A 27,249-nucleotide genomic window follows, 5' to 3' on the forward strand; every position below is an offset into this window, starting at 1 on the left:
TTAATAGTAATTTTTATTTAGAATTATTTTAATTATATTAAAGTTAGTGGGTGTGGGGGTAAGGGTTACGTTAGGGTTAGACTTAGTGTTAGGTTTAGGGGTTAATAACTTAAGAATAGTGGCGGCGACGTTGGGGGTGGAAGATTAGGGGTTAATAAGTGTAATGTAGGTGGCAGCAATGTCTGGAGCAGCAGATTAGGGGTTAATAATTTTATTATAGTGTTTGCGATGAGGGAGGGCCTCGTTTTAGGGGTTAATAGGTAGTTTATGGGTGTTAGTGTACTTTTTAGCATTTTATTATGAGTTTTATGTTATGGCTTTGTAGCGTAAAACCCATAACTACTGACTTTCCATTTACGTTATGGATCTTGGAGTTATAGGCTGTACCACTCACTTTTTGGCCTCCCAGGCGCTATGGAAGTCCCATTGAAAAAGGACTTTTTGAAAGCTGCAGAAGTTACGTTGCATTACGGCCCAAAAAGCGTGCGGTACAGATGTTCCTACAAGACTCGTAATAGCAGCTGTAGTGAAAAAGAGCCTTAACGCTGCTTTTTCACTCATACCGCAAAACTCGTAATCTAGCCCTTAGTCTTTTGTTGCTTTAATTTGTGATTTACAGGTTAATCATTTAAAAAATGAACACAAAACAGAATACAGTGTAAATAAATATGATTTTTGTAAAAGAATAAACTTTCTTTATTTTCTTATATTCCAATTTTTTTTTTTTAGACAATCACTTGACTAGTTCATATTCATCCTTCACTACAGGAAGCATCAGCATGATACCACAGACTCCAAAAGTATTAGACACCAATTATTATTCACAAACATTGGTGCAATCACAGCAGATATTTAAAGAAGATTGTGAATTGGCAGGAACTGGGCAGCAATCGTTATGTACAGAGAGTAATTTAGTGATCAAACAAGAGGACAACATTTATGACTTATCTAGTGAAATGATTATCCCTGATTATAAACCACACACATTTGCTGGGTTTTCAAAACATTTCAATGAAGGGAAAAGTCTTAAGTCTAGCCAAATGATTCATACAAATAAGAAACCATTCAAATGCACAGAATGTGGGAGATGTTTCACATCTAAAGAAAGCCTTATATATCACAAAAAGACCCACACAGGGGAGAAACCTTTCACATGTAATGAATGTGGAAAATGTTTTACCCAAATATGTAATCTGAAACATCATGAAAGGATTCACACAGGAGAAAAGCCATTCACATGTACAGAGTGTGGAAAATGTTTTACACAAATAAGTAATCTGAAAAATCATGAAAGGATTCACACAGGAGAAAAGCCTTTCACATGTACAGAGTGTGGAAAATGTTTTACACAAATAAGTAATCTGAAAAATCATGAAAGGATTCACACAGGAGAAAAGCCTTTCACATGTACAGAGTGTGGAAAATGTTTTACACAAATAAGTAATCTAAAAAATCATGAAAGGATTCACACAGGAGAAAAGCCTTTCACATGTACAGAGTGTGGAGAATGTTTTACAGAAAAGAGTCATCTGGAAACTCATGAAAGGAGTCACACAGGAGAAAAGCCTTTCACAGGAACTAAGCAGCAATCATTATGTACAGAGAGTAATTTAGTCATCAAACAAGAGGACAACATTTATGCATTATCTAGTGAAATTATTATCCCTGAGGATAAACCACACACATTTACTGGGTTTTCAAAACATTTCAAAGAAGGGAAAAGTCTTCAGTCTATCCAAATGATTCATACAAATAAGAAACCATTAAAATGTGAGAAAATCTTCACATGTAATTTGCATCTCCTTGAACACCACAAAGTTCACACAGCTGTAAAAACTCACACATGTACAGAATGTGGGAGATATTTCAAATCTAAAGGAAGTCTTATGTATCACAGAAAGATCCACACAGGGGAGAAACCTTTCACATGTAATGAGTGTGGAAAATGTTTTACACAAATATGTAATCTGAAAAATCATGAGAGGATTCACACAGGAGAAAAGCCTTTCACATGTGCAGAGTGTGGAAAATGTTTTACACAAATAAGTCATCTGAATAATCATGAAAGGATTCACACAGGAGAGAAGCCTTTCACATGTACAGAGTGTGGGAAAAGTTTTATACAAATGAGTAATCTGAAAAATCATGAAAGGATTCACACAGGAGAACAACCTTTCACTTGTACAGAGCGTGGAAAACGTTTTACACAAATTAATCATCTGAAAACTCATGAAAGGATTCACACAGGGGAAAACCCATTTACATTTACAGTGTGGAGCATGTTTTACAGTAAAGAGTAAGCTGAAAACTCATGAAAGGATTCACAAGGGAAGAAACCTTTCACATGTTTAGAAAGTGTAAAAAGGTATCACAAAACTCCAAATATTTACTTACAAAATAAACTTTATAAGCACAGTTTGGAAACCTTTTAAAAATTATCCTAAATAGGACAAACTCTCTAAATAGAGAAGTCAAAAAAAGGATGTTATTATAAATAATACTTAATAAATCCCAGTTATAAAAGCCTCAGATTGGAAGTGCTCTCCTGCTGTCCTTATTTCCTCTATATATGTGCACCTCACTTTCTCTCATATAAATGTGATAGAATCCAAACACCACACAGGAATATACAGATCTGTCCTTATACTGACCAGTTTACACAACCATTCACCACCAAAGCGCCCCCAGTGTTGTTTATTAATATGCCAGTGTTATGAGTTGTATGTTTGATTTACATTGGGGAGAAAATAATTACATTTACAGAATAAAGGAATCTTTATATGAATAGAGTGTTAGAAAATTATATAAACAAGAACATCAGTCTCAAATGATGGACATCTGGGAGATATATTTAATGTGCACATCTTGTGGATAAACCTTTTCTTATAACAATAGATGCTTAGCATTGTACATGTTATATACCAGAGGAATTACTGAGGGGAAATTGGTTTTATTTAATTAGACACAATGGGCAAGATTACAAGTGGAGTGCTAATTTATTGCACACCCACAAACGGGCAAATGTTCCTTTTTGCAGGTGTGCAATAAATAATCAGCCATTACAAGTAGCTGATTATTGCTACCGTGAGCTTGTGGTAGCAATTAACACTTCAGATCAGATCTCTGGTTCATTTTATAAATGTCCCTAAATTTACATGTTCGTTTTCTTGGAAGCTAAAGTCGGCGGCTGCAAGGTGTTGGAGAAACGGCACAATGCTTCTGTGCAATGCAAATGCGAGGTCACGTTTGCATTGCACGTATGTGTGTGAGAGAGAAGTGTGTAAGAGAGAGTATGTATGTGTGTGTGTGTATTACTGTTTTAGAGTGTGTGTAAGTGTCGTGTGAGAGTTTGTCTTTATGTTTGTCAGTGTCTTTGTGTGTGTGTGAGAGAGAGTGTAAGAGAAAGTATGTATGTGTGTGTATTAGTGTGTGTGTGTGCCTGTGTGTGGTAAGTGTCTTTGTGTGTGAGAATGTGTCTTTATGCTTGTCTTTCTGTGTGTGAAAGTTAGTGTATTTGTGTTTGTGTGGGAGAGAGAGTGTATGAGAATATGTAGTATGTGTGTGTATTATTATTATTATTTATTTGTATAGCGCCACAAAATTCCATAGCGCTGGGTACAGTGATAGGGGTATACAATAACAAGGATATGTGAAAAAATACAATACATAACAAAACTAAATAAATCTAGTACAGGAGGAAGAGGGCCCTGCTCCGGAGAGCTCACAGTCTACAGGTTTAGGTTGCAGAGACATAAGGTTGGGGTAGCTTGTCACATCGGTTGTAGTTGCATCAGTGAGTCAGTTCATGTATTATTTTGGTTAAGATAAGAGATGATAGCCTCTCTGAATAGGTGGGGTTTCAAGGAGTGTCTAAAGCTATACAAGGTTGGAAACAGTCTTATGGAGAGGGGTAGAGAGTTCCAGAAGACAGCAGCAGCACGTGCAAAGTCTTGGAGACGGGAGTGGGACATAGAGATAACAGGAGTGGAGAGACATAGGACAGAGGTTGATTGAAGAGAATGGGATGGGGAATATTTCACAAGGAGAGAGGAAATATAGTTGGGAGCTAGACTGTTGAGTGCTTTGCAAGTTATGGTTAAATGATGACATCTTAAAGTCAGCAATAGGAGAAAGAGTATCCATAGGATACAAGAGACCCAATAACCTAAGAGACAAACTGGTATCCAGCCATTCTGTAAGATCTGCCAAGAAAAAAGATACTGATCCAGGCATGTACCCCTGCAGTACATGTTCAGCTTGTAAATATGTATTGAAAACAAAAACAATAACTGACAAAACTGGGAAATTATACAAACTCCAAGCACGCTTCTCATGCAAAACTATAGGAGTAGTTTATGTACTGTACTGCTCATGCCAGATGGCCTATGTTGGCATGACCACAAGGGAGGTAAAGACACGCATCTTAGAACATGTTTACAACATTAAATATGCCCAGAGAGACAAAGATAAAGGCAAGAAAATTACCTCAGTTGCAAAACACTTTTTGTTACATCATAACGGTTCACCTAAAGATGTAAAATACACAGTGATTCAGAAAGCATCTCTCGGTATAAGAGGTGGAAATATTGAAAAATCCTTATTAAAATTCGAATGCAAGTGGATTTATTCCTTAAATGCTGTTAAACCCTATGGTATGAATGATTTCAATAATTATTTTGTATACTTATAATTTTACTTCTGACTCATACAATTAAACCATCTTTTACTCAAAACTAATGGAAATCAGTACAATATTGTTAATATTGCCAGGCACTGTATACATTGCTGTTAATATAAACAGTGTATAATCTGTGCAAAGTCTGCTATGACAAACATTGCATCACTTCACATTTTAGATATTCACCAAGTGTTCTCCCTTTCTCTCACTCAATTATCATATATTAGAGTAATTTCTACTCACATGTCACCGACTAGTAAGATAATAGGTGACTGAATCCTACTATAAAATATTTATTTTCAATACTTGCACATCACTAATTAGTAACTAGACAGTTACTTATTATTTTTTTTTTTAATTTTATTTTCACTCTCATTCACTTTTATCCTTTAGGATTTTTGATTTTTAATATTACCAAATCCTTTTTAATACTCATTATAACAGCTATATTATTCAGCCTTTAGTTTAATTTATAAGCAGCATTCTCTAACATAGATTATTATGATCTCCTGGCTCTATATATAACCAGGCACTTGGCCTCCTATGATCAATGATTCTATAGTAAAAAACTTTACATTATTTTTGTAGTTCAGAAGTGCACCTTCTTTTTCAACAGTACAAATTGTTTGCAAGTTCGCAACATTTAACATTGTAAATAGAATTCAATCAATATTCAAACTACTTTACGAGGTCAGTTTATTGTAAAAAATTAAAGTAAATAACGATAAAGAGAATGTATATTTCTACTTAGGAGTATCCTACAATGTTGACTTTTCATTCGGTAAAAATATGTAAATAGCATTGATCAGTATCAATGTATATGACATAATATCTTCTTGAATATTCACTATATCTGTTGCGAACAATTTATCTCTTTGTCTGTAAAAATTCCACTTATATGTTACATATAGACCATAACTTTATAACATATTCCAACTTTGTTAAAAGCACTTTATCTATGAATTCTCAGATATTTCAGAATATGCATACAATTGTATATATTATTTCCATTACATGCATTAGCAGTGCTAATCAGGCACTTCTTTGCATCATGTTGTTTTTTCTCATTATCAATACAATTGTTCTCATTATTTTCCATAAATTACTGATATGTCGTATTCATATTATAAAAACCTTTACGTTCAGGGTTAAAATATGATCAATAATATTTTTGTATTACAATGCACAAATAGTGCTTATACGGCACTTTCATGTACCAGGGTTTTTTCAAGTTTTTCACCTATGATCGTTCTGATTATCTCTTGTATTTTACCTAAAATTGTATTTATGCTTACAATAACTTCTATGTTCCAAGTTTCAATATGATCACTTGTATCTCTGTAAGCGAATGTGACATACGATCCGAATCTTTTGTTTACACTACTCTGTGATCATCCTATCGTCACAGAGCAGTTCTCACACACCCCCAGTATACCAATTGTGACTGGTTCTACCGCTGTTGGAAACACGCCCTATGACTCATGCCCTCCGGTTCCGCTGTAAGACAATCCACGTCAGAGTTAACCGGTCTGACTGACAGATCCGTGAACCAATCGGATATCTATTTTCTGTAATGGGCAACCTATGATGCTAGGAAGGTGGGCTCAATAGACACATAAATCACGTCGGGTAGCGGCGGCCCGCACCCCCTCTGAGGAAGCGTTCTGTGAAACCCTCGTCAGGGGTCCAGCAGAAGCAGCTTTGTCTCTCCTGTCTGCCGTTTTTAACTGCTTACCCTTGTCTAAAAACTAGAATTTTTTTGCTAACAGCGGGTCAATCATGATGCCTACTTTAGACTAATAGTTAAAAGTTAATCAGCCCTCGGATTGTAAGGGCTTAGCTTACTCTTTATATAATTCAAAGTACGCCCATGTTGATCTATATATCTATATACAACAAATATGCATGACTGGGTTCAAGTGTTTTTAATTCTCTAACCGCTACCACTGTGTGAATGTTGGTTCCTAGTTGCTTTAATAAAGATTATAAGGTATGAATGTTATGGAACTTTTTAAAAAAAAATATAATATAATATCTATCTGAATCTATTATCTGGAGTTTATATGATATATAATCTGTGGCAATCTCTGCTGTGAATTCTATTGTATTCTTCATACAATTAGTTTTTCTAGTTGTTAAGTTATGGTTAATACTTTAACTTGTATTCTGTAGTGTATGTGGAGCCAGCATAGAGACTGGCAAAGCGGAGCAGCTGATGTAGATCGGCAACTTATGATGTAACACGTTATTTGGATACCTAACAACCTGAGGATAACCATTAGTACTTCAGAGCGCTCTGTGTTTCTTGGTTTCAAACTTCCCGCATTTGGATTGACAGCGGAGAAACCCTCTCACTGATTGGAGGATCTAGACCACGTGACGGTTGTGATTACGTCACACGCCAAAAGTTCCCAACGGAGTAAGAAGGAAGAACAGCTACGAGCAGGACCCGGACACCAAAATAAGGTGATTCTCGTGCCCGTTCGAGACTCTGAAAGTAAGAGAGTCTGTCCAGATGTAAGGTCCCGTAGCCTCAAGATATTTATAACCAAAGTGTGGAACAATCTGTTAAAGGTGGAAATATCCGTACTGGCTATTTATGACTACACACTGTTTTGAATACTACACTGCCTTTTAACCACTTAATTAACTTTTGGCCAAAGTATCGTTCAAATTACGATTTACCATTGGACTGAGCTTTACTGATAGGAAATTTGTATCATTGCACTTGTATTAACTTATTGAGTATTTTAACCACCGGTGGTTCATATGATCATTATTGAAATATATTTTCTGTATATTTTTGTTTATATGTATTATTTTATATTTTCATAAAATATCCTTAATTATAACTGATCAATTTGCACTACTATATTATTTTAGTTGGTACGATTTTAATATTTATATTTTTAAGGCTTAATTACTACAATTTCTAAGTTTTATATTAAACATTGCCTGACCAGTTTTATACCTAGCTTTTTAGCGCCACATCTATTTTTACTAGATCGGCAACTTAGGTGGATGAGTCTAGCAGAAGCATTCATAATAGATTGAAGGGAGGAGAGGCGGTGTTTTGGAAGGCCATTTAGAAGTAGATTGCAATAATCAATGTGTGACAAAATGAAGAAATTAATAAGTATTTTTGTAGTTTTTTGAATAAGGAAGGGACAAATTCTGGAAATGTTGCCTAGGTGTGAATGGCAGGATTTGGTAAGTGCTTGTATATGTGGGTTGAATGTGAGTTCTGAGTCAAGTGTAACCCCAAGATAGTGGACCTTGGGTGAGGTGTTGAGAATAGAGTCTCCATCCGTCAGAAATGTCCGGTATTGGATGTCTCGAAGAGGGGGGATAAGAAGCAGCTCAATTTTGGACAGATTGAGCTGGAGGTAGTGTGAAGACATCCAAGAGAAAATCGCAGAGGCATTTGGAAATCTGGTTGAGTAAAGAGGAAGAGATATCAGGAGAGGAAAGATAGATTTGGGTATCATAAGCATATAAGTGGTACTGGAATCCAAAGGAGGCTATACATTTTCCAAGGGAGGCTGTATAGAGAGAGAAAAGCAAGGACTCAATACAGAGCCTTGTGGTACTCCAACTGAGAGAGGCATAGGATCACAAGATATGTTGTAAAAAGGAAACTGAACACGAGTGGTTTGAGAGATATGAGGCAAACCAGGAGAGGGCTGTGTCTCGGTTGTCAAATTAATGTAGTATTTTTAGGAGGAAAGGACGGTCAACTGTGTCAAAGGCAGCGGAAAGGTCAAGAAGAATTTAGTAAGGAGTAGTGGCCTTTTGCTTTAGCTGAAAACAAATTATTTGTTACTTTAGTAAGAGCGGTTTCTGTTGAGTGTTTAGGGCAGAAACAAGATTGTAGTGGATCAAGTAAGGAGTTAGTTGTGAGAAATTGAGTTAGCCGATTATAGACCAGTCGTTCCAATAATTTTGAAACAAAGGGAAGTAAGGAGACTGGTCGATAGATAGAAGAGTTGAAGGGGTCAAGCGATTGGTATGATTGACGCATGCTTGAATGAGATTGGTTAAAGAGATGAGTTAGGGTAGGAGTTAGTGAAGCAGAGAGAGAGGGAAGAAATTGTAAAGGAATAGGGTCAAGTGGGAAGGTTGTGAGATGAGCCAAGGATAGGAGTACAAAGACTTCTTCCTCTGTTACAGGAGGGAAGTAGCATAGAGTTTTGTTAACAGAAGAGGTGGGTAGGATTGAGGGGTGTGAGGTGCAGATATCTTTTCTAATGGTGTCAATTTTATTTTTGAAGTGATCAGCAATAATCTGAGCAGCGAGGTTGGTAGTGGGTGGGGGTGAATGCGAATGTAGAAGGGAGTTAAAGGTTGAGAACAGCTTTCTGGGGTCTATTTATATATGTGCAAGCTGACATGATCCGCTATAGTGAACCATGTCTGCCGCACATCAATAAATGCCGACAACATACGCTGTCAGCATTTATCATTGCACCAGCAGTTCTTGTGAACTGCTGGTGCAATACCGCCCCCTGCAGATTTGCGGCCAATCCGCCGCTAGCAGGGGGTGTCAGTCCGATCGCACATGATCGGGCGGATTGCTATATGCCGCCTCAGAGGCCGCTGCTTCTTAACTCCTGTTTCCGGTGAGCCTGAAGACTCACGCAGAAACAAGGGGAACAGGGGCCATTCAGCCCTTGTTAAATAGACCCCATAGACTGGTTTGGCGAGGCTGAGCACAGAGTTGTAGGACTTATGGATGAATTTATAATGCCGGAAAGTATGTTAGTGTGTGTGAGAGTGAGTGTGTGTGTGTGTCAGTATGATTGAGAGTATGTGTGAGTAGATGGCTGTCACCTTTGGCGTTTCATACAGTGGGTCTATTATAGACTTAATAATCATAGACACGCCGCCGGATGAACAACAGCATTTAAATATTTATTAAACTGCTTGAACTTCAGAGATATTCAAACTTCAATCTCTTATTCATTAACCTGATATTCACATCAAAGTCACAAAATTTACAAATATATACAGTACATAGATTACATCAGTATCACTGATTCCACAGCATTTGTAACAACTGGGGGTGAGATTACATATGCGGCGCAAGCTTCAGCGTAACTGCTGAAACCCGCAACACCCGTAATTTCACCCCACACATTGTGGTATCATATATACGGCAGTTCATAAAGTGCCGTAAGTCAGATAAACTAGTGATGTCCAGAAGTGTGTGTAAATACAAATTTCTGAAGTTGCCAGTGGCTTACGGCAGTTTAGAAACTGCCGGCGCTTAAGAAGAAAAAAAAAAAAGTCCAATCTCCCATAAGTCTAACCTGCCTCCCAAAAATAAACCTGACACATAAAACCCCTATATTCGCCATCAAACCTACATCGCAACTAATAATAAAAGTATCACCCCCGAAACCGACAACCCCCCACAACGCAATATGCCTAATTAAACTATTAACCCCTAATCCACCATCCACACACATCATTATCTACCTACTAAAAGTATTAACCCCTAAATCCGCCAACCCCAACATTGCAAACTACCTAATAAATGTATTAACCCCTAATTTGCCATTAACCCACATCGCAATAAACCAACTAAAACTATTAACCCCTAACCCACACAACGCAAATAACTAATTAAATTACTAAACCCCTAACCTAACACACCCTAAATTCCTGACAGATATCAGTATTCTAATGTAACTATCGCTAATTTTGAAAAAAAAGTAGTTTGGAGCTAGCAAAGTGCTACTTTACTATTTATTGCCCTATAACTTGCAAAAAAAACAAAGAACATGTAAACATTGGGTATTTATAAACTCAGGACAAAATTTAGAAACTATTTTGCATGGTTGTTTTTTGGTGGTTGTAGATGTGTAACAGATTTTGGGGGTCAAAGTTAGAAAAAGTGTGTTATTTTTCCATTTGTTCTTCATATTTTTTATTTTTTTTTTATTGAGGAAGCATAACACAATATTTCATACATGGCAAATGTAGGTACAGAGGGTATCTTAACAGTTGACAACAAGGTAAACACATCACCATGACAATACATTACACAGTTGTCTTAGTGGCCAATCTTTTCTGTTCCTCATTTAAGGTTTTGAAGGTTTGTTGTGTCATCAAAGACAGCTAGCTCCACTGGTGGGAACATACTCAATAAGATCACGGATGACACCAAGGTCCGTCTTTGGTAGTGACAAATAGTAGCACATAAAATCAAGTGCTATGTCCAGACAGTCTTCAGAAAACAATGGAAATATAATAGGATAATAACTCCAAACAATCTATAGTGAAAATTACTCTAATAAAACTCTCAGAACTGGGCAAACGTCAGGAATCCGGATAAGCTTAATAAAATTAAATAGGCATCTTGACTATAGTTAATAAGGAACATAGGTATAGTCACCACACTTCTTCTGTTATGTTTAGGCCCTGAAGAGTCTGTTATTACATATATGGGAAAAAGCTTTAAACAGGCTCTTCGGATAGGGCAGAGACTACGAAACTGCCAGAATATTAATGCGGAGGAAAAATGACTCTTCTCTTACCGCATAAAAGGGGGGGGGGGGGCGTGAGCAACAGACTAATAATATTGTTCTCCCCAACTGCTGACCTGCGCCATAGACAAAAACTATTATAATTATGATGTACATTAGGCAATACCAACCATATATACTTTCAAACCTAGTGGAGTCCATATTGACATAAGTACACAAGTTAGTGGTTGCTTCAAAAGATTGCTCGGAAGAATGTATACAAACTTCAACATATATGTGTGAGAAGCAACCAACACATACTAAATAGATAACTTCCTGGAGTAAAAAAACTAATAAGCCTATTAGCGGGCAGGATCAATTAGCATTGTGATTCAAAGTACTGGGGAGTAAGTTGAGGGTATTCCCCTCAGTTAATTATCTAAACATGGAACCCACAGGCCTCTACTCTTAAATCCCCTTTAGGTCATACAAATGCAGAACAGTCATGATGGTAATAAACAGAGAGTATACATCTACAATAAGTTATCTTAACCAGGTAATACACTTATAACATAGGCTAGCAAATGGCACACAGTTAATCTATACGACCAATTGATCTCTGGATCCTTATCCCTATATTAAAATGGAAAATAATCTGTGTATCTTGTTTGTTATGTCACATACAATAGGAGAGAACTCATAGCTATTTATACCGTATAGTTATGAAGTAAGGTGATGTCGCACATAGGTGCAGGGCGGCTCAAAAAAGCTCGCAAGTACACCATAGGGAGGTGCTGTGGGCTATTAGGAGTCTATCTGCATAAACATATAAGCCATGGGGCCGGTGTCAATTAAAGCTATACGCTCAGCTAGATGAGGATTCATAGACCAGTGTGAGCAGCCACATGGAGAGAGACCCAAAACCAGCGATACACACTGGCTATTAAGAAAAACATATTATAGCTTCTTAAAGTATTCTCATAGGAAATTACCTGCTCTTAAGTTAGTCATTTATCTATGAGGCTATGTGCTGTGAGCTTACAACTAGAGAGTGATAGACATCCCCCCAGAATCCCCAATGAACACATAGTAATCTGCCATGCTGAAATTTTCTCCTTGTCCCTAGGGCTCTGCAAGAACTTGAAATACTGCTCTGACTTATAATAGATAACAAGAAAGCTTAAGGGGCAAGTAGTAGCAATTTTCCATATAAGACGAAACATAGCAATTACACATTTAGACCAAGGGTAAAGCCAACAGTCAAATAGGATAAAAAAGTCTCATATCTCCATTTTACTGACATACACTAAGATTGCTGAAGCCATAAAACAAGATGATCAGAATGCTGAGGCTGTAAATTCAGACCTTGTGGTCGTCATGCAAAGTTGTAGTTACAGGGCAAAGACATCTTGCTGAATCTGGCGATTGCTGCAGAAATGACATGTTCCATGCTCCTACAGCTTCAGCAGAAACATTCAGCCCACACCAGCTTTCACACAGTGTAGTCCCACTAAATCAGCAGAGAAATCCAATTGTAAGAGGGAGAAAGGGTCACAAACCTTGCTACAATAAATGACCAGCAGAGGGGCAAACATGGGTCGTCCTAGAGTTGCAGAAGTATGCGCAAAGAGCAAAGTTATGTCTGTAACTGGGACGTGTGCGCTCTGTAGATCCTGGTCCCTATCTGAGTAGGTCCTCAAGACACAGGGAGGACAGCAGGACAACACCCAGCCCTCATCATCAGGGTCGTGCCTGAGGAAATCGGCAGCTCTCACCTGCGCAGCTTCATATATAGTAACAATCCGGGCGCCCTGCCAGGAACAGATGTCAGTAGCTCCCGCAGCCTCCCCATTGCTAGGCAAGGGTTCTTCACACACATTTTCACTGATCGCAATTGTCAGCACTGCACACACTCCCAGAGCGGCTGACCCACAGACATCTCCAGTATTCACCTCCATGGCGTCTGCTTGCATAAATTCTTTTGTAGGTATAGTAGTTACTGCAGAAGTATTCCCCACTGTTTGCTGTGTGACAGGCTGCATATCAGTGAACATCTCACCCGCTACCGCAGACTCATTGTTCCCCTTCTCCTCACATTGGTCTCCTGCTATCGCTAGGATGCGATCAGATCTACTGAGTATTTGCTGCTCATATTGCTCAAATAAAGCTTGTACCTTTAAGAACCAATCCTCCTCCATTTTCAAGGAGAAGTCTGCAGGGAATCTCAACTTGCTCTGCGTACCCTGTGGTCGTGATTCTATTCAGTGCTGGCAGAGCGGTGTTCACTTTAACTTGACCTCAACAGTTTTTAAACTGATATTTGCAGCCCTCTATTGCCTGTCAGTCACTTTGCCCGGTATGTTATTTCCCCCCCCCCCCCCCCGCTTTTATTTTTAGCAAGCTTTGCCTAACAGTGATGTTTCCACCTTGGATGTACTTAAAAAAAACTTCAGCCGTTTACTACTTTGTGAAGGCTATGGGTTTCCCTCACCTCCGATTGTCTGCCTCACCTCCTTGCTCGTCCTGTGTATGTTTTTGTGGGGAGTGCAGTTCTCAAGCGTTACATGTTGTCGGCGCCATCTTGGATCCACTCCAAATCCTAAGCGGTTGCAGCATAACAAAGTTCTCCGTATTTTTAACAATTGCTGCTACTTAAAAAATTATTCCTCTCTTTTTCTAGGGGCTTCTGTGTCTTTGTCGGGGGATTACTTTGAGGGTGGTGTGGTTTGTCAGCCGACCGGCTTATTGAGGAGTTGCGGCAGCTCCGTTCAGTCGTGCTGGTCCCTGCCTGTCCTCCGTGTTTACAGCTGTCTCCTTTCTTCAAAGCATGCAACAGCGGCTGTGTTGTTACCACCGGAGGTTCACCTTGCTGTTTAATTAGGACAATTAGGACCATCTGAAGTAATTTTAATTAGTGTGCTGAGCGGAGCTTTGTGGCTATGCGGCCATCTCTCAGCTCGCTCAGGCCACGCCCCCTGTTCATCATATTTTATGACTTTTGTATAGTAAATTATAGAATATGATGAAAATAATGGTATCTTTAGAAACTCAAGAAAAACGGTATATAATATGTGTGCGTACAGTAAATGAGTAAGAGGAAAATTACAGCTAAACACAAACACCACAGAAATGCAAAAATAACCTTGGTCCCAAACGGTCAGAAAATGGAAAAGTGCTGTGGTCCTTAAGGGGTTAAAAAATACTAAGTCCCCCCTCTAACAGTAAAACCCACCACCAACCAAACCCCCCAAAATAAAAAACCTAACACTAAAAAAAACTAAAGTACTCATTGCCCCTAAAGGGGCATTTGTATGGGCATTGCCCTTAAAAGGGCTTTCGGCTCTTTTAAGAGTGCCAAATAAATCCCTAATCTAAAAAAAAAAGCCTATGTCTAACCCCCCAAATAAGTACTTACCGTTCCTGAAGTCCGGCAGAGAAGGTCCTGTTCCAAGCGGCGGTGGAGCAGGACCTGCGACCGTGGAGCCATGGAGAGTGGAGGATCCTCTTCGTACGATCCCCGCTGTGAATTCAAGGTACATGTTTAAATATGGCATACCTTGCATTCCTATTGGCTGATTTGATTCTTCAAATTCAAATCAGCCAATAGGATGAGAGCTACTGAAATTATATTGGCTGATTTGAACAGCCATTAGGATTTCAGTAACTCTCATCGTATTGGCTGATTTGAATTTGAAGAATCAAATCAGCCAATAGGAATGCAAGGGACACCATATTTAAAGGCATACCTTGAATTCAATCCTCAGTGTGCAGCGGTGATCTACGGAGAGAGGATCTCCATGCTCGATGGCTTTACAGTCCACCGTTCCTGCTCCACACTCATCTCCGCTCTGCACCAGCTTGGTCCTGGATGAAGAAGGAAGAGGTCCCACTTGGAAGAAGATGTCGGCTGCTTGGAAGAAGACTTCACCGCCTGTAACAGGACCTTTTCCGCCGGACTCCAGGAACGGTGAGTACTTATTTGGGGGGGTTAGACAGGCTTTTTTTTATTTTTTGGGGTTCTTTTTTTTTTTAGATTAGGGATTTATTGGGCACTCCTAAAAGAGCTGGTTGCCCTTTTAAGGGCAGTAAAAGAGATTAATTCCCTTTTAAGGTCATACAAATGCCCATACAAATGCAAGCTTTTAAATACTTGAAAGCCAGAGTGGATTTACTCTGATCTTTCCTTTCTTCAAGGATTGGGTCTAGTCGTACTCCACGTTAATCTCTTCAGTAAGGGTAGTGGTGGCTTTAATGCAGTTAGGAACTTGTAAGGTGGGCTTTGCTGCGTTTTCCTAACATATTTTCTGCCCATGGTATAGAAAGCCTAAGTAGGTTTACTCTGTTCTTTTTTTTCTGCAGGTCTCTGTGAGGAACTGTGTCCTCTCATACCTTGTCACTGTCTACATGCCGGACAGTGTATTTTCAGGTATATTTCTTTTTCTTCCAGGTGGGGAGATTATGCACTTAGAAATTAAAGGATCCTGCTTATTATTTGGGGACATAGCTAATCCTTGAGTCAGGATTACATTTGGCATGATGCAGGCACTGTTATAGCATATGTGAGACTGGCTTCACTCTTTTATGTTATGAAAGGGTTAACGCTTTATTTTCTGTGCTCTTTTATTTCCATGAGACATGACACACACCTAAGGGGGTAATGATACCTCTGATTAGGCATTATTAAGAATCAGAAAAAAATAAGGAACACCAGGGAGTCAAACAACAAGCGCTAAAAACGAAATATTTTATCACAAGATCTCACAGTGTAAAATCCACATAGATTCAAAAGTATTCAGCTTATCCCGATATGTCTTATGCATTTCGGCCCCCAGGCCTTATTAATAGACATAAGATGCACTAGCTGTCCTCTTTAAATACACTGTCGCCTAATTGACTCAAGATAATGCTGAGTTGCTATTTGCTTCACATTTAATCACACGTATTTTAACTCTTAACTAACCAAAGTGAATACGATCACTTATTAGTGAAAAGGTACTGACATATATATTACATTTGTTATATGTTGATTATATTTGACATATTCTATCCACCTTAACCCACCTTAACCCATTGGAACCTTTACTGATCAAAATCGACATTAACATTCACTAGTTTCTGCATAACAGATAATTTTAAGTGATAACATGTAAGATGTATATTAATTGTACTAAAACAATCATATCTGCAAATATGCAAGAACAGGAATATTTGCAAAAAAGAGAGAGAAACTTTTAAGCAAATTGAAGAGATAAATGTCAAGTTAAACATCCATATTGTAAAGGCTCTAAATATGCATGCATCATGACACATTATGCTAAATAGTTTGTGGTGTGCGCCGTAAACCTTGGGGAAGGAAATCGTATGAAACAACATTGTCACATCGGGACCAAAACATTGAGCCATTCTCGTCAATTACGTTTCCAGAAATTTATTACTTCCCCCTCAATGTTTAATCCCTGTGACCTTCTTGTTTGCAACTGGAAAATCCAGAATGCTTCCCTATACAGAAGCGGACTATTCTTATCACCTCTTCTCTGTTTGGGGCGTACAATCTCAATAATCTGCCAATTTAGAGAAGAGACATCTTTATTGTGATGATGGATGAAATATCATGTTCCCTAATACGTGTTCTGGCCTCCCTAGTAGTACAACCTGTATATTGAAGCTTACAGGTTTCACATTCTATCAAGTAGACTACATAGGTATTGCAGCAAGTACTACAACCCCCATGTTGGTATACCCAATCGGCCAGATTACGAGTTTTGCATGCTAACTAGCAGTTTTTTCTCACCGCTCACTTACCTGCAGCGCTGGTATTACAGGTTTTTACAAACCCGGCGTTAAAAGGCAAGAAGTGGGCGTTGAGCAAAATTGTGCTCCTTACCGCACTCCAATACCAGCGCTTTTGGAAAGGCAATGCCCATCCAAATACCCTTTTCAGGGCAATGGGGAGCTTAGGTTTTTTTAGTTAGCTTTTTATTTGGGGGGTTTGTTGTGTGGGTGGTGGGTTTTACTGTTGGGGGTGTTTGTATTTTTTTTTACAGGTAAAAGAGCTGATTACTTTGGGGCAATGCCCCGCAAAAGGCCCTTTTAAGGGTTATTGATAGTTTAGTTTAGGCTAGGGTTTTTTTTATCTGGGGGGGCTTTTTTTATTTTGATAGGGCTATTAGATTAGGTGTAATTAGTTTAAAGATCTGTAATTTGTTTTTTTATTTTTCTGTAATTTAGTGGGGGGGGGTTGTACTTTAGCTAATTGTATTTAATTTATTTAATTGTATGGTAGTGTTAGGTGTTAGTGTAACTTAGGTTAGGTTTTATTTTACAGGTACTTTTGTATTTATTTTAGCCAGGTAATTAGTAAATAGTTAATAACTATTTAATAACTATTCTACCTATTTAAAATAAATACAAACTTTCCTGTAAAATAAAAATAAACCCTAAGCTAGATACAATGTAACTATTAGTTATATTGTAGATAGTTTAGGGTTTATTTTATAGGTAAGTATTTAGTTTTAAATAGGAATAATTTAGCTAATGATAGTAATTTTATTTAGATATATTTAAATTATATTTAAGTTAGGGTTAGATTTAGGGGTTAATAAATTTAGAATAGTGTCAGCGACGTTGGGGATGGCAGATTAGGGGTTAATAAGTGTAGGTAGGTTGCGGCGCAGGGGCGTATCATGGCCTAGGCCAACAAGGCACGGGCCTAGGGCGGCAGATTTGGGGGGGGGCAGCAGACAGACCCAGCTGATTCATGCTGTTCATAGGAGAGCGCACATGCTTTTTAAAAGGGTGCATAGGCTAAGTTTACATGCATTGTTTTTTTTTTAATTGTAAATTATTTTTTTATGTTTAAATGGGCAGTCCGAGGGAGAGAGCTGGAGTAGTTATTTAGTGCAGGTGGCGGGAGTTAGTGTCAGGGGGCGGGAGTTTTTTCACTTGCATCTCAGTCTGTGACACTGGCTTGTGACTGAGGGGATTGCAGCGGTTCGGAGTTCACAGCCGTAAGGTTAGTAGGCTTTTGCTTTAGAAAGCAAACAGTACACCATTAGCTCATTTTGAACTTGTCTTGCCGCCCTGCTTTTTCCAGAATCTCAGTGACTGACAGCAGTGTGTTAGCATTAGTTGCGGTTTCATGGTGCTATCCTTGCAATGCCACATTGTTTTCACTGTCTTGCTGGTGCTCTGAGTGCAACCCTTAGTCAATAGTATAACTGCATGTTTACTATGGCCTAGATTTAGAGTTTGGCGTTAGCCGTGAAAACCAGCGTTAGAGGCTCCTAACGCTGGTTTTAGGCTACCGCCGGTATTTGGAGTCACTCAAAATAGGGTCTAACGCTCACTTTCCAGCCGCGACTTTTCCATACCGCAGATCCCCTTACGTCAATTGCATATCCTATCTTTTCAATGGGATTTCTCTAACTCCGGTATTTAGAGTCGTTTCTGAAGTGAGCGTTAGACATCTAACGACAAAACTCCAGCCGCAGGAAAAAAGTCAGTAGTTAAGAGCTTTCTGGGCTAACGCTGGTTTATAAAGCTCTTAACTACTGTGCTCTAAAGTACACTAACACCCATAAACTACCTATGTACCCCTAAACCGAGGTCCCCCCACATCGCCGACACTCGAAAAAATTTTTTAACCCCTAATCTGCCGACCGCCACCTACGTTATCCTTATGTACCCCTAATCTGCTGCCCCTAACACCGCCGACCCCTGTATTATATTTATTAACCCCTAATCTGCCCCCCTCAACGTCGCCTCCACCTGCCTACACTTATTAACCCCTAATCTGCCGACCGCAAAGCGCCGCCACCTACGTTATCCTTATGTACCCCTAATCTGCTGCCCCTAACACCGCCGACCCCTATATTATATTTATTAACCCCTAATCTGCCCCCCACAACGTCGCCTCCACCTGCCTACACTTCTTAACCCCTAATCTGCCAACCGGACCTGAGCTCGTGCACGATTCTCCCATAGGAAACAATGGGGCTGTTTGAGCTGAAAAAAAACCAAACACCTGCAAAAAAGCCGCGTTCAGCTCCTAACGCAGCCCCATTGTTTGCTATACGGTAACCCTTCCTACGTCTGCACCTAACACTCTAACATGTACCCAGAGTCTAAACACCCCTAACCTTACACTTATTAACCCCTAATCTGCCGCCCCCGCTATCGCTGACCCCTGCATATTATTATTAACCCCTAATCTGCCGCTCCGTAAACCGCCGCTACTTACATTATCTCTATGTACCCCTAATCTGCTGCCCCTAACACCGCCGAACCCTATATTATATTTATTAACCCCTAATCTGCCCCCCACAACGTTGCCTCCACCTGCCTACACTTATTAACCCCTAATCTGCCGACCGGACCTGAGCGCTACTATAATAAAGTTATTAACCCCTAATCCGCCTCACTAACCCTATCATAAATAGTATTAACCCCTAATCTGCCCTCCCTAACATCGCCGACACCTAACTTCAATTATTAACCCCTAATCTGCCGACTGAATCTCGCCGCTATTCTAATAAATGTATTAACCCCTAAAGCTAAGTCTAACCCTAATACTAACACCCCCCTAAGTTAAATATAATTTAAATCTAACGAAATTAATTATCTCTTATTAAATAAATTATTCCTATTTAAAGCTAAATACTTACCTGTAAAATAAATCCTAATATAGCTACAATATAAATTATAATTATATTATAGCTATTTTAGGATTTATATTTATTTTACAGGTAACTTTGTATTTATTTTAACCAGGTACAATAGCTATTAAATAGTTAAGAACTATTTAATAGCTAAAATAGTTAAAATAATTACAAATTTACCTGTAAAATAAATCCTAACCTAAGTTACAAATAAACCTAACACTAGACTATCAATAAATTAATTAAATAAACTACCTACAATTAACCTAACACTACACTATCAATAAATTAATTAAATACAATTGCTACAAAGAAATACAATTAAATAAACTAGCTAAAGTACAAAAAATAAAAAAGAACTAAGTTACAAAAAATAAAAAAATATTTACAAACATAAGAAAAATATTACAACAATTTTAAACTAATTACACCTACTCTAAGCCCCCTAATAAAATAACAAAGCCCCCCAAAATAAAAAAATGCCCTACCCTATTCTAAATTACTAAAGTTCAAAGCTCTTTTACCTTACCAGCCCTGAACAGGGCCCTTTGCGGGGCATGCCCCAAGAAATTCAGCTCTTTTGCCTGTAAAAAAAACATACAATACCTCCCCAACATTACAACCCACCACCCACATACCCCTAATCTAACCCAAACCCCCCTTAAATAAACCTAACACTAAGCCCCTGAAGATCATCCTACCTTGTCTTCACCATACCAGGTTCACCGATCGGTCCAGAAGAGCTCCTCCGATGTCCTGATCCAAGCCCAAGCGGGGGGCTGAAGAGGTCCATGATCCGGCTGAAGTCTTCATCCAAGCGGGCCAGAAGAGGTCTTCCATCCGATTGAAGTCTTCATCCAAGCAGCATCCATCCGGAGCGAAGCGGCAGCATCCTGAAGACCTCCACCGCGGAACATCCATCCTGGCCGACGACTGAACGACGAATGACGGTTCCTTTAAATGACGTCATCCAAGATGGCGTCCCTCGAATTCCGATTGGCTGATAGGATTCTATCAGCCAATCGGAATTAAGGTAGGAATATTCTGATTGGCTGATGGAATCAGCCAATCAGAATCAAGTTCAATCCGATTGGCTGATCCGATCAGCCAATCAGATTGAGCTTGCATTCTATTGTCTGTTATCAGCCAATAGAATGCGAGCTCAATCTGATTGGCTGATTGGATCAGCCAATCGGATTGAACTTGATTCTGATAGGCTGATTCCATCAGCCAATCAGAATATTCCTACCTTAATTCCGATTGGCTGATAGAATCCTATCAGCCAATCGGAATTCGAGGGACGCCATCTTGGATGACGTCATTTAAAGGAACCGTCATTCGTCGTTCAGTCGTCGGCCAGGATGGATGTTCCGCGGTGGAGGTCTTCAGGATGCTGCCGCTTCGCTCCGGATGGATGCCGCTTGGATGAAGACTTCAATCGGATGGAAGACCTCTTCTGGCCCGCTTGGATGAAGACTTCAGCCGGATCATGGACCTCTTCAGCCCCCCGCTTGGGCTTGGATCAGGACATCAGAGGAGCTCTTCTGGACCGATCGGTGAACCTGGTATGGTGAAGACAAGGTAGGATGATCTTCAGGGGCTTAGTGTTAGGTTTATTTAAGGGGGGTTTGGGTTAGATTAGGGGTATGTGGGTGGTGGGTTGTAATGTTGGGGGGGTATTGTATGTTTTTTTTACAGGCAAAAGAGCTGAATTTCTTGGGGCATGCCCCACAAAGGGCCTTGTTCAGGGCTGGTAAGGTAAAAGAGCTTTGAACTTTAGTAATTTAGAATAGGGTAGGGCATTTTTTTATTTTGGGGGGCTTTGTTATTTTATTAGGGGGCTTAGAGTAGGTGTAATTAGTTTAAAATTGTTGTAATATTTTTCTTATGTTTGTAAATATTTTTTTATTTTTTGTAACTTAGTTCTTTTTTATTTTTTGTACTTTAGCTAGTTTATTTAATTGTATTTCTTTGTAGCAATTGTATTTAATTAATTTATTGATAGTGTAGTGTTAGGTTTATTTGTAACTTAGGTTAGGATTTATTTTACAGGTAAATTTGTAATTATTTTAACTATTTTAGCTATTAAATAGTTCTTAACTATTTAATAGCTATTGTACCTGGTTAAAATAATTACAAAGTTACCTGTAAAATAAATATAAATCCTAAAATAGCTATAATATAATTATAATTTATATTGTAGCTATATTAGGATTTATTTTACAGGTAAGTATTTAGCTTTAAATAGGAATAATTTATTTAATAAGAGATAATTAATTTCGTTAGATTTAAATTATATTTAACTTAGGGGGGTGTTAGTATTAGGGTTAGACTTAGCTTTAGGGGTTAATACATTTATTAGAATAGCGGCGAGATTCGGTCGGCAGATTAGGGGTTAATAATTGAAGTTAGGTGTCGGCGATGTTAGGGAGGGCAGATTAGGGGTTAATACTATTTATGATAGGGTTAGTGAGGCGGATTAGGGGTTAATAACTTTATTATAGTAGCGCTCAGGTCCGGTCGGCAGATTAGGGGTTAATAAGTGTAGGCAGGTGGAGGCAACGTTGTGGGGGGCAGATTAGGGGTTAATAAATATAATATAGGGTTCGGCGGTGTTAGGGGCAGCAGATTAGGGGTACATAGAGATAATGTAAGTAGCGGCGGTTTACGGAGCGGCAGATTAGGGGTTAATAATAATATGCAGGGGTCAGCGATAGCGGGGGCGGCAGATTAGGGGTTAATAAGTGTAAGGTTAGGGGTGTTTAGACTCTGGGTACATGTTAGAGTGTTAGGTGCAGACGTAGGAAGGGTTACCGTATAGCAAACAATGGGGCTGCGTTAGGAGCTGAACGCGGCTTTTTTGCAGGTGTTTGGTTTTTTTTCAGCTCAAACAGCCCCATTGTTTCCTATGGGAGAATCGTGCACGAGCACGTTTTTGAGGCTGGCCGCTTGCGTAAGCAACTCTGGTATCGAGAGTTGAAGCTGCGTTAAAAATGCTCTACGCTCCTTTTTTGGAGCCTAACGCAGCCTTTATGTGGACTCTCGATACCAGAGTTATTTTTATGGTGCGGCCAGAAAAAAGCCGGCGTTAGTTTTTCGGGTCGTTACCGACAAAACTCCAAATCTAGGCCTATGACTGCTGTGTAATAGACTCAAGGGTTTCTGGTATCTCTCCCCCCTGTGCCTTTCCCCGATGTGTAGTATTTGCATCCTGAGTGCCGGCTAACATGCAACACACAGAAGACAGTTAACAGGGGAGGTCAGAGCAGTGAAATAAAGTTGCTGTGAAATTTACGCTGCCTGCCTTTCTTGTTCCCTGTCTGAACAGATAAGATCCCTTCCTCCTAGATCTGACCAGATAAGATCATAACTTCTGCTGTTTCTTAGGTGAGACTTCTCAGCAGAGCATTACTTTAACTTATTTTAACCCTTTGCTTCAAGTAGGAGATATTTGTAAAAAAAACATCACAATTTATTTGTCACTTTTCAATTTTCTTATGTTTTATGGGTCAACCCTGAATGATCTTGCTTGATGTCTACAGAATTAGTGCTTTAAAAATAAAAATAAAAAAAGGAAATAAAGGAAAAAGCACCATAAAAATGCTGCTATACCTGGGCTGTTTAATGAGTGTGTGTGTGTGTGTGGGGGGGGGGGGAATGTAGGGCCTTTGAAAGGGAGAGAGAGTGTATGAGAGAAACAGTGTATGAGAAATAGGGTGGGAGAGTGTGATTGTAAGAGTTTGTGAGTGAAAAAAAGTGTGTGTCAGACTGAGAGAGTCTGTGTGTCTGAGAGTGTGTGTGAAAGGGAGTATGTAAGAGGGTGTGTGTGTGAAACAGAGTGTATGTGAGAGTGTGTATGTATGTATGTATGTGAGAGTCTGATAAAGGCTCTCAATTCTCTTCTCCCTGTTCTCCTTCCCCTCTCTCCCTTATTTATCCCCCTCTCATTTTTTCCTACTCTCCCTCCCTTTTCTCATCTCCCTCCTTTCTTTTTGTGCTCTCTCAACATTTTCTCCTCTCCCACTATTTTCTGTCTCTCTCCCTTTCTCTTTTCCTCCAAACCTTCTGAGGAGAGAAAAACTAAGGTATTAGATGCATGCAGGCTTAATTCAACCCACCTGAGTGTATGTGAGTGTTTTGCTATTTTCTCTATTTACTTTGGAAATGCTATGGAAAATAAAAAATGTCATGTTACACCCTAACCAAAAAATATCAAGGCTGAAAAAGGCCTAAAAGCTAGGATGGTGGGGGGTAAGGGGGGCAGCAAAATTCTGAGTGCCTAGGGCAGCACAAAACCTAAATACACCACTGTTGCGGCTACATTGGGGGCGGTAGATTAGGGGTTAATAAAAAGAATGTAGGTGTCGGCGATGTCTGGAGCGGCAGATTAGGGGTTAATAAGTATAATGTAGGTGGCGGCGATGTTAGGGGCAGCAGATTAGGGGTTAATAATATTTAACTAGTGTTTGCGAGGCAGGAGGGCGGCGGTTTAGGGGTTAATATGTTTATTATAGTTCTAGCGATGTCCGTAGCGGCAGATTAGGGGTTAAAAAATGTATTTTAGTGTTTGTGATGTGGGAGGGCCTCGGTTTAGGGGTTAATAGGTAGTTTATGGGTGTTAGTGTACTTTTTAGCACTTTAGTTATGAGCTACAGCATTGTACCATAAAACTCTTAACTACTGACTTTAAAATGCATTACGGATCATGGAGGTAGAGGGTGTACTGCTCACTTTTTGGCCTCCCAGGGCAGACATGTAATATCAGCGCTATGGAAGTCCCATAGAAAAAAGACTTTACGAAGTTTACGTAAGTCGTTTTGCGGTAAGGCGAAAGAAGTGTGCGGTACCCCTAAACCTGCAAGACTCGTAATAGCAGAGGTAGTGAAAAAGCAGTGTTAAGACCTGTTTACGCTGCTTTTTCAGCCTAACGCAAAACTCGTAATCTAGCTGTATGTGTGGTTCTAAACTGAAAGGTGGAACCTATCCGTGCATGAGAACAGGCAATGCAATTGCCAAAGTTACACTTATAGTGACCCTTCACTGTAAGCCAGCTGCTTGTACGTGTTTCCACTTTACGCAGTTTGCTGGGAGACAGAATGTTCAATAAGGTGCGTCTCCTTCTGGATACAAAATTGCATCCACCGTATACATAGTCTTTTAGACTATCTTCAGCCGTTACCATTGGCAAATGCTTCTTGATTATGCCACAAATTTCATCAAATTGGGGGTTGAATGTAGTCAAAAAAACTGGTCTAGCAGAATCAAACCTGTTCTGCTTGCATGGGGCATTGTCATTAATTAGGGTACTTCTGTCCATACGAGTTACCTCAAGAAGGGCTCGATTGATGGCTTTTGTACAAGTAACCTCTCTGAAGTAAAGATTGTCTGAATTTTTCGCTTTCTATCAGAAAATCCCAATTGTCTGTGCAGTTACGTTTAATACGCATAAACTGCCCTTTTGCCGCACCAAACCCTGTATGCCTTGGGTGGCTACTTCTGGCATGTAAAATTGTATTCAACATGATCGGTTTTCTGTATAGAGAGCTTTTTAGCAAGTGTTTTTCGGGAACCCCCTCAAGAATTATATCCAAGTATGGAATATTGGTTTTCTCAAATTGGTAGGTAAACTGCAATGCCACACTATCAATATTCAAAGCATCAACATATTGAACCGCCTCCTCCTCTGTACCTGTCCAGATAAGGAGATGGTCGTGAAAATAGTATTTATACATTTTGATTTTACCCCTGTGGGGGCCAGAATTTCCAAAGACGTGGGACCGCTCCCACCATCCCCTGTATATATTGGCGTACACGGGTTAGAACTTTGCACCCATTGTGGTCCCGCGTCTTTTGAGATAAAAATCACCCTCAAAGTAGAAGAAGTTGTGTGTCAAAATGAAGTCTAAAGTTCTGCAGATAAACAACCTTAATGGGAGATCATAATTGCTGAAGTGCTCAAGTGAATCCGCTACTGGCTCCAACCCCAGATTATGCGGGATGGCAGAATATAAACCCACCACATCTATTGTCAGCCAAATTGACACCAAATGTTTGGTATCACGGAGATAAGAAGGGAGCTGAAAAACCAATGGCTGCAATAGAGATTCGACCCAACTAGTGAGGTGTTCAAAGAGGGAACCGATATCCAATACAATAGGTCTCCCTCACCTCCTCCAAGGATTTGTGTACTTTGGGGAGGTGGTGAAAGATCGGGAGTACTGGATTGGGTACCAAAAGATAGTTATAAGTATCTGAGTCAAAGATTCCCTCCTGAACACCATCATCTAGAAGATCTAATAAGTCTTCTCTGAAGCTTTCTGTGGGGTTTCTTAGTAATCTTGTGTATACATCTTTATCTTCCAATTGACTCATAGCATCGGCTACATAGGCTGTCCTATCAAGGGTCACAATGCTGCCCCCCTTATCGGCCTGTTTAATGACTATGTCATCATATGTTTGTAATTTTGTCAAAGCTTGTCTTAGTTCAGGTCGTAAGTTGTGTGGGCTTCTAAAGTGGCTCTTTGAAAGTTTAACCAAATGTTCCTCCACCCTGTAGCTTCACTCTTTTATGTTATGAAAGGGTTAACGCTTTATTTTATGAGCTCTTTTTATTTCCATGAGACATGACACACACCTAAGGGGGTAATGATACCTCTGATTAGGCATTATTAAGAATCAGTCATTTTTGTGCACACTCTCTCTTTTTGCTGCACAATTTTATGGGGCTGTACATGTGTCATTTCCTCTGTTTATAGATCCTCTAGCGGAGGGCGCCATTTCTATATATTTTTTTTATCTAAGACGCTTCATGCTGCTGCTGTGAGAACAGAGCAGCATGTTAGTTAAAGGTCTTGCTGGTGTTTAGATTGCAGCGCGATGTGAAAGAAATTTTTGCCCTTCATGTTACTACTGTGTTCCCGCATTTTTATTCAATAGAGAAGGGGAGCGGCGCCATTTTTTGTTTATCGCCGGGTCCAGTCATGGGACTCGGCATCTTTCATTTCTCTGGGTGAGAGACGGAGCAGCGTGTAGCTTTAGTTCTGTCTAAGTGTCAGCCTGTCTCTGTGAGGTTCTATATGGAAACGATTATGATAAAGTTTATGTTATAAAGTTTTTATGAAAACGTTCCTTATATACTATGTGTTCATGTATATCAATTGAATTCAGATACTGATAGAGTTTTCCACTGTAGTATAGTGGTAAGCTTCCTAGAGGAGTTTTATCCAGACTAGGAGGTACTTAGTTCCCCTTCAAATAACTGTTTTTTGCAAGTTATACTACAGGAGTAAAAGATTGGAACAGAGGTCTGTTCCAATTTATATTTATATTTTTCCTGTTCTAAGACAAGCCTCTATACTCTTAAAGTGACGGTGTTCACTTTTAAGTAGTTTAATTTTCAATATTTATAGCAAATATATTTTAATAGCCTTATGTCTCAAAGGATGAT

General features: G+C 39.3%; 1 protein-coding gene across 1 annotated transcript in view; it reads left to right on the forward strand.

Moving 5' to 3' along the window:
• LOC128661357 (uncharacterized) overlaps window positions 1-27,249 on the forward strand; it is a 246,692-nt gene that overhangs the window by 21,588 nt on the left and 197,855 nt on the right. The window contains exon 2 of the mRNA XM_053715621.1: window positions 730-2,296. Within this exon, the coding sequence (XP_053571596.1) occupies window positions 730-2,296 (1,567 nt within the window). The remainder of the gene's footprint in view (window positions 1-729; window positions 2,297-27,249) is intronic.

Source organism: Bombina bombina, chromosome 5, assembly GCF_027579735.1.
Source record: "Bombina bombina isolate aBomBom1 chromosome 5, aBomBom1.pri, whole genome shotgun sequence".
NCBI classification, from domain to species: Eukaryota; Metazoa; Chordata; class Amphibia; order Anura; family Bombinatoridae; genus Bombina; species Bombina bombina.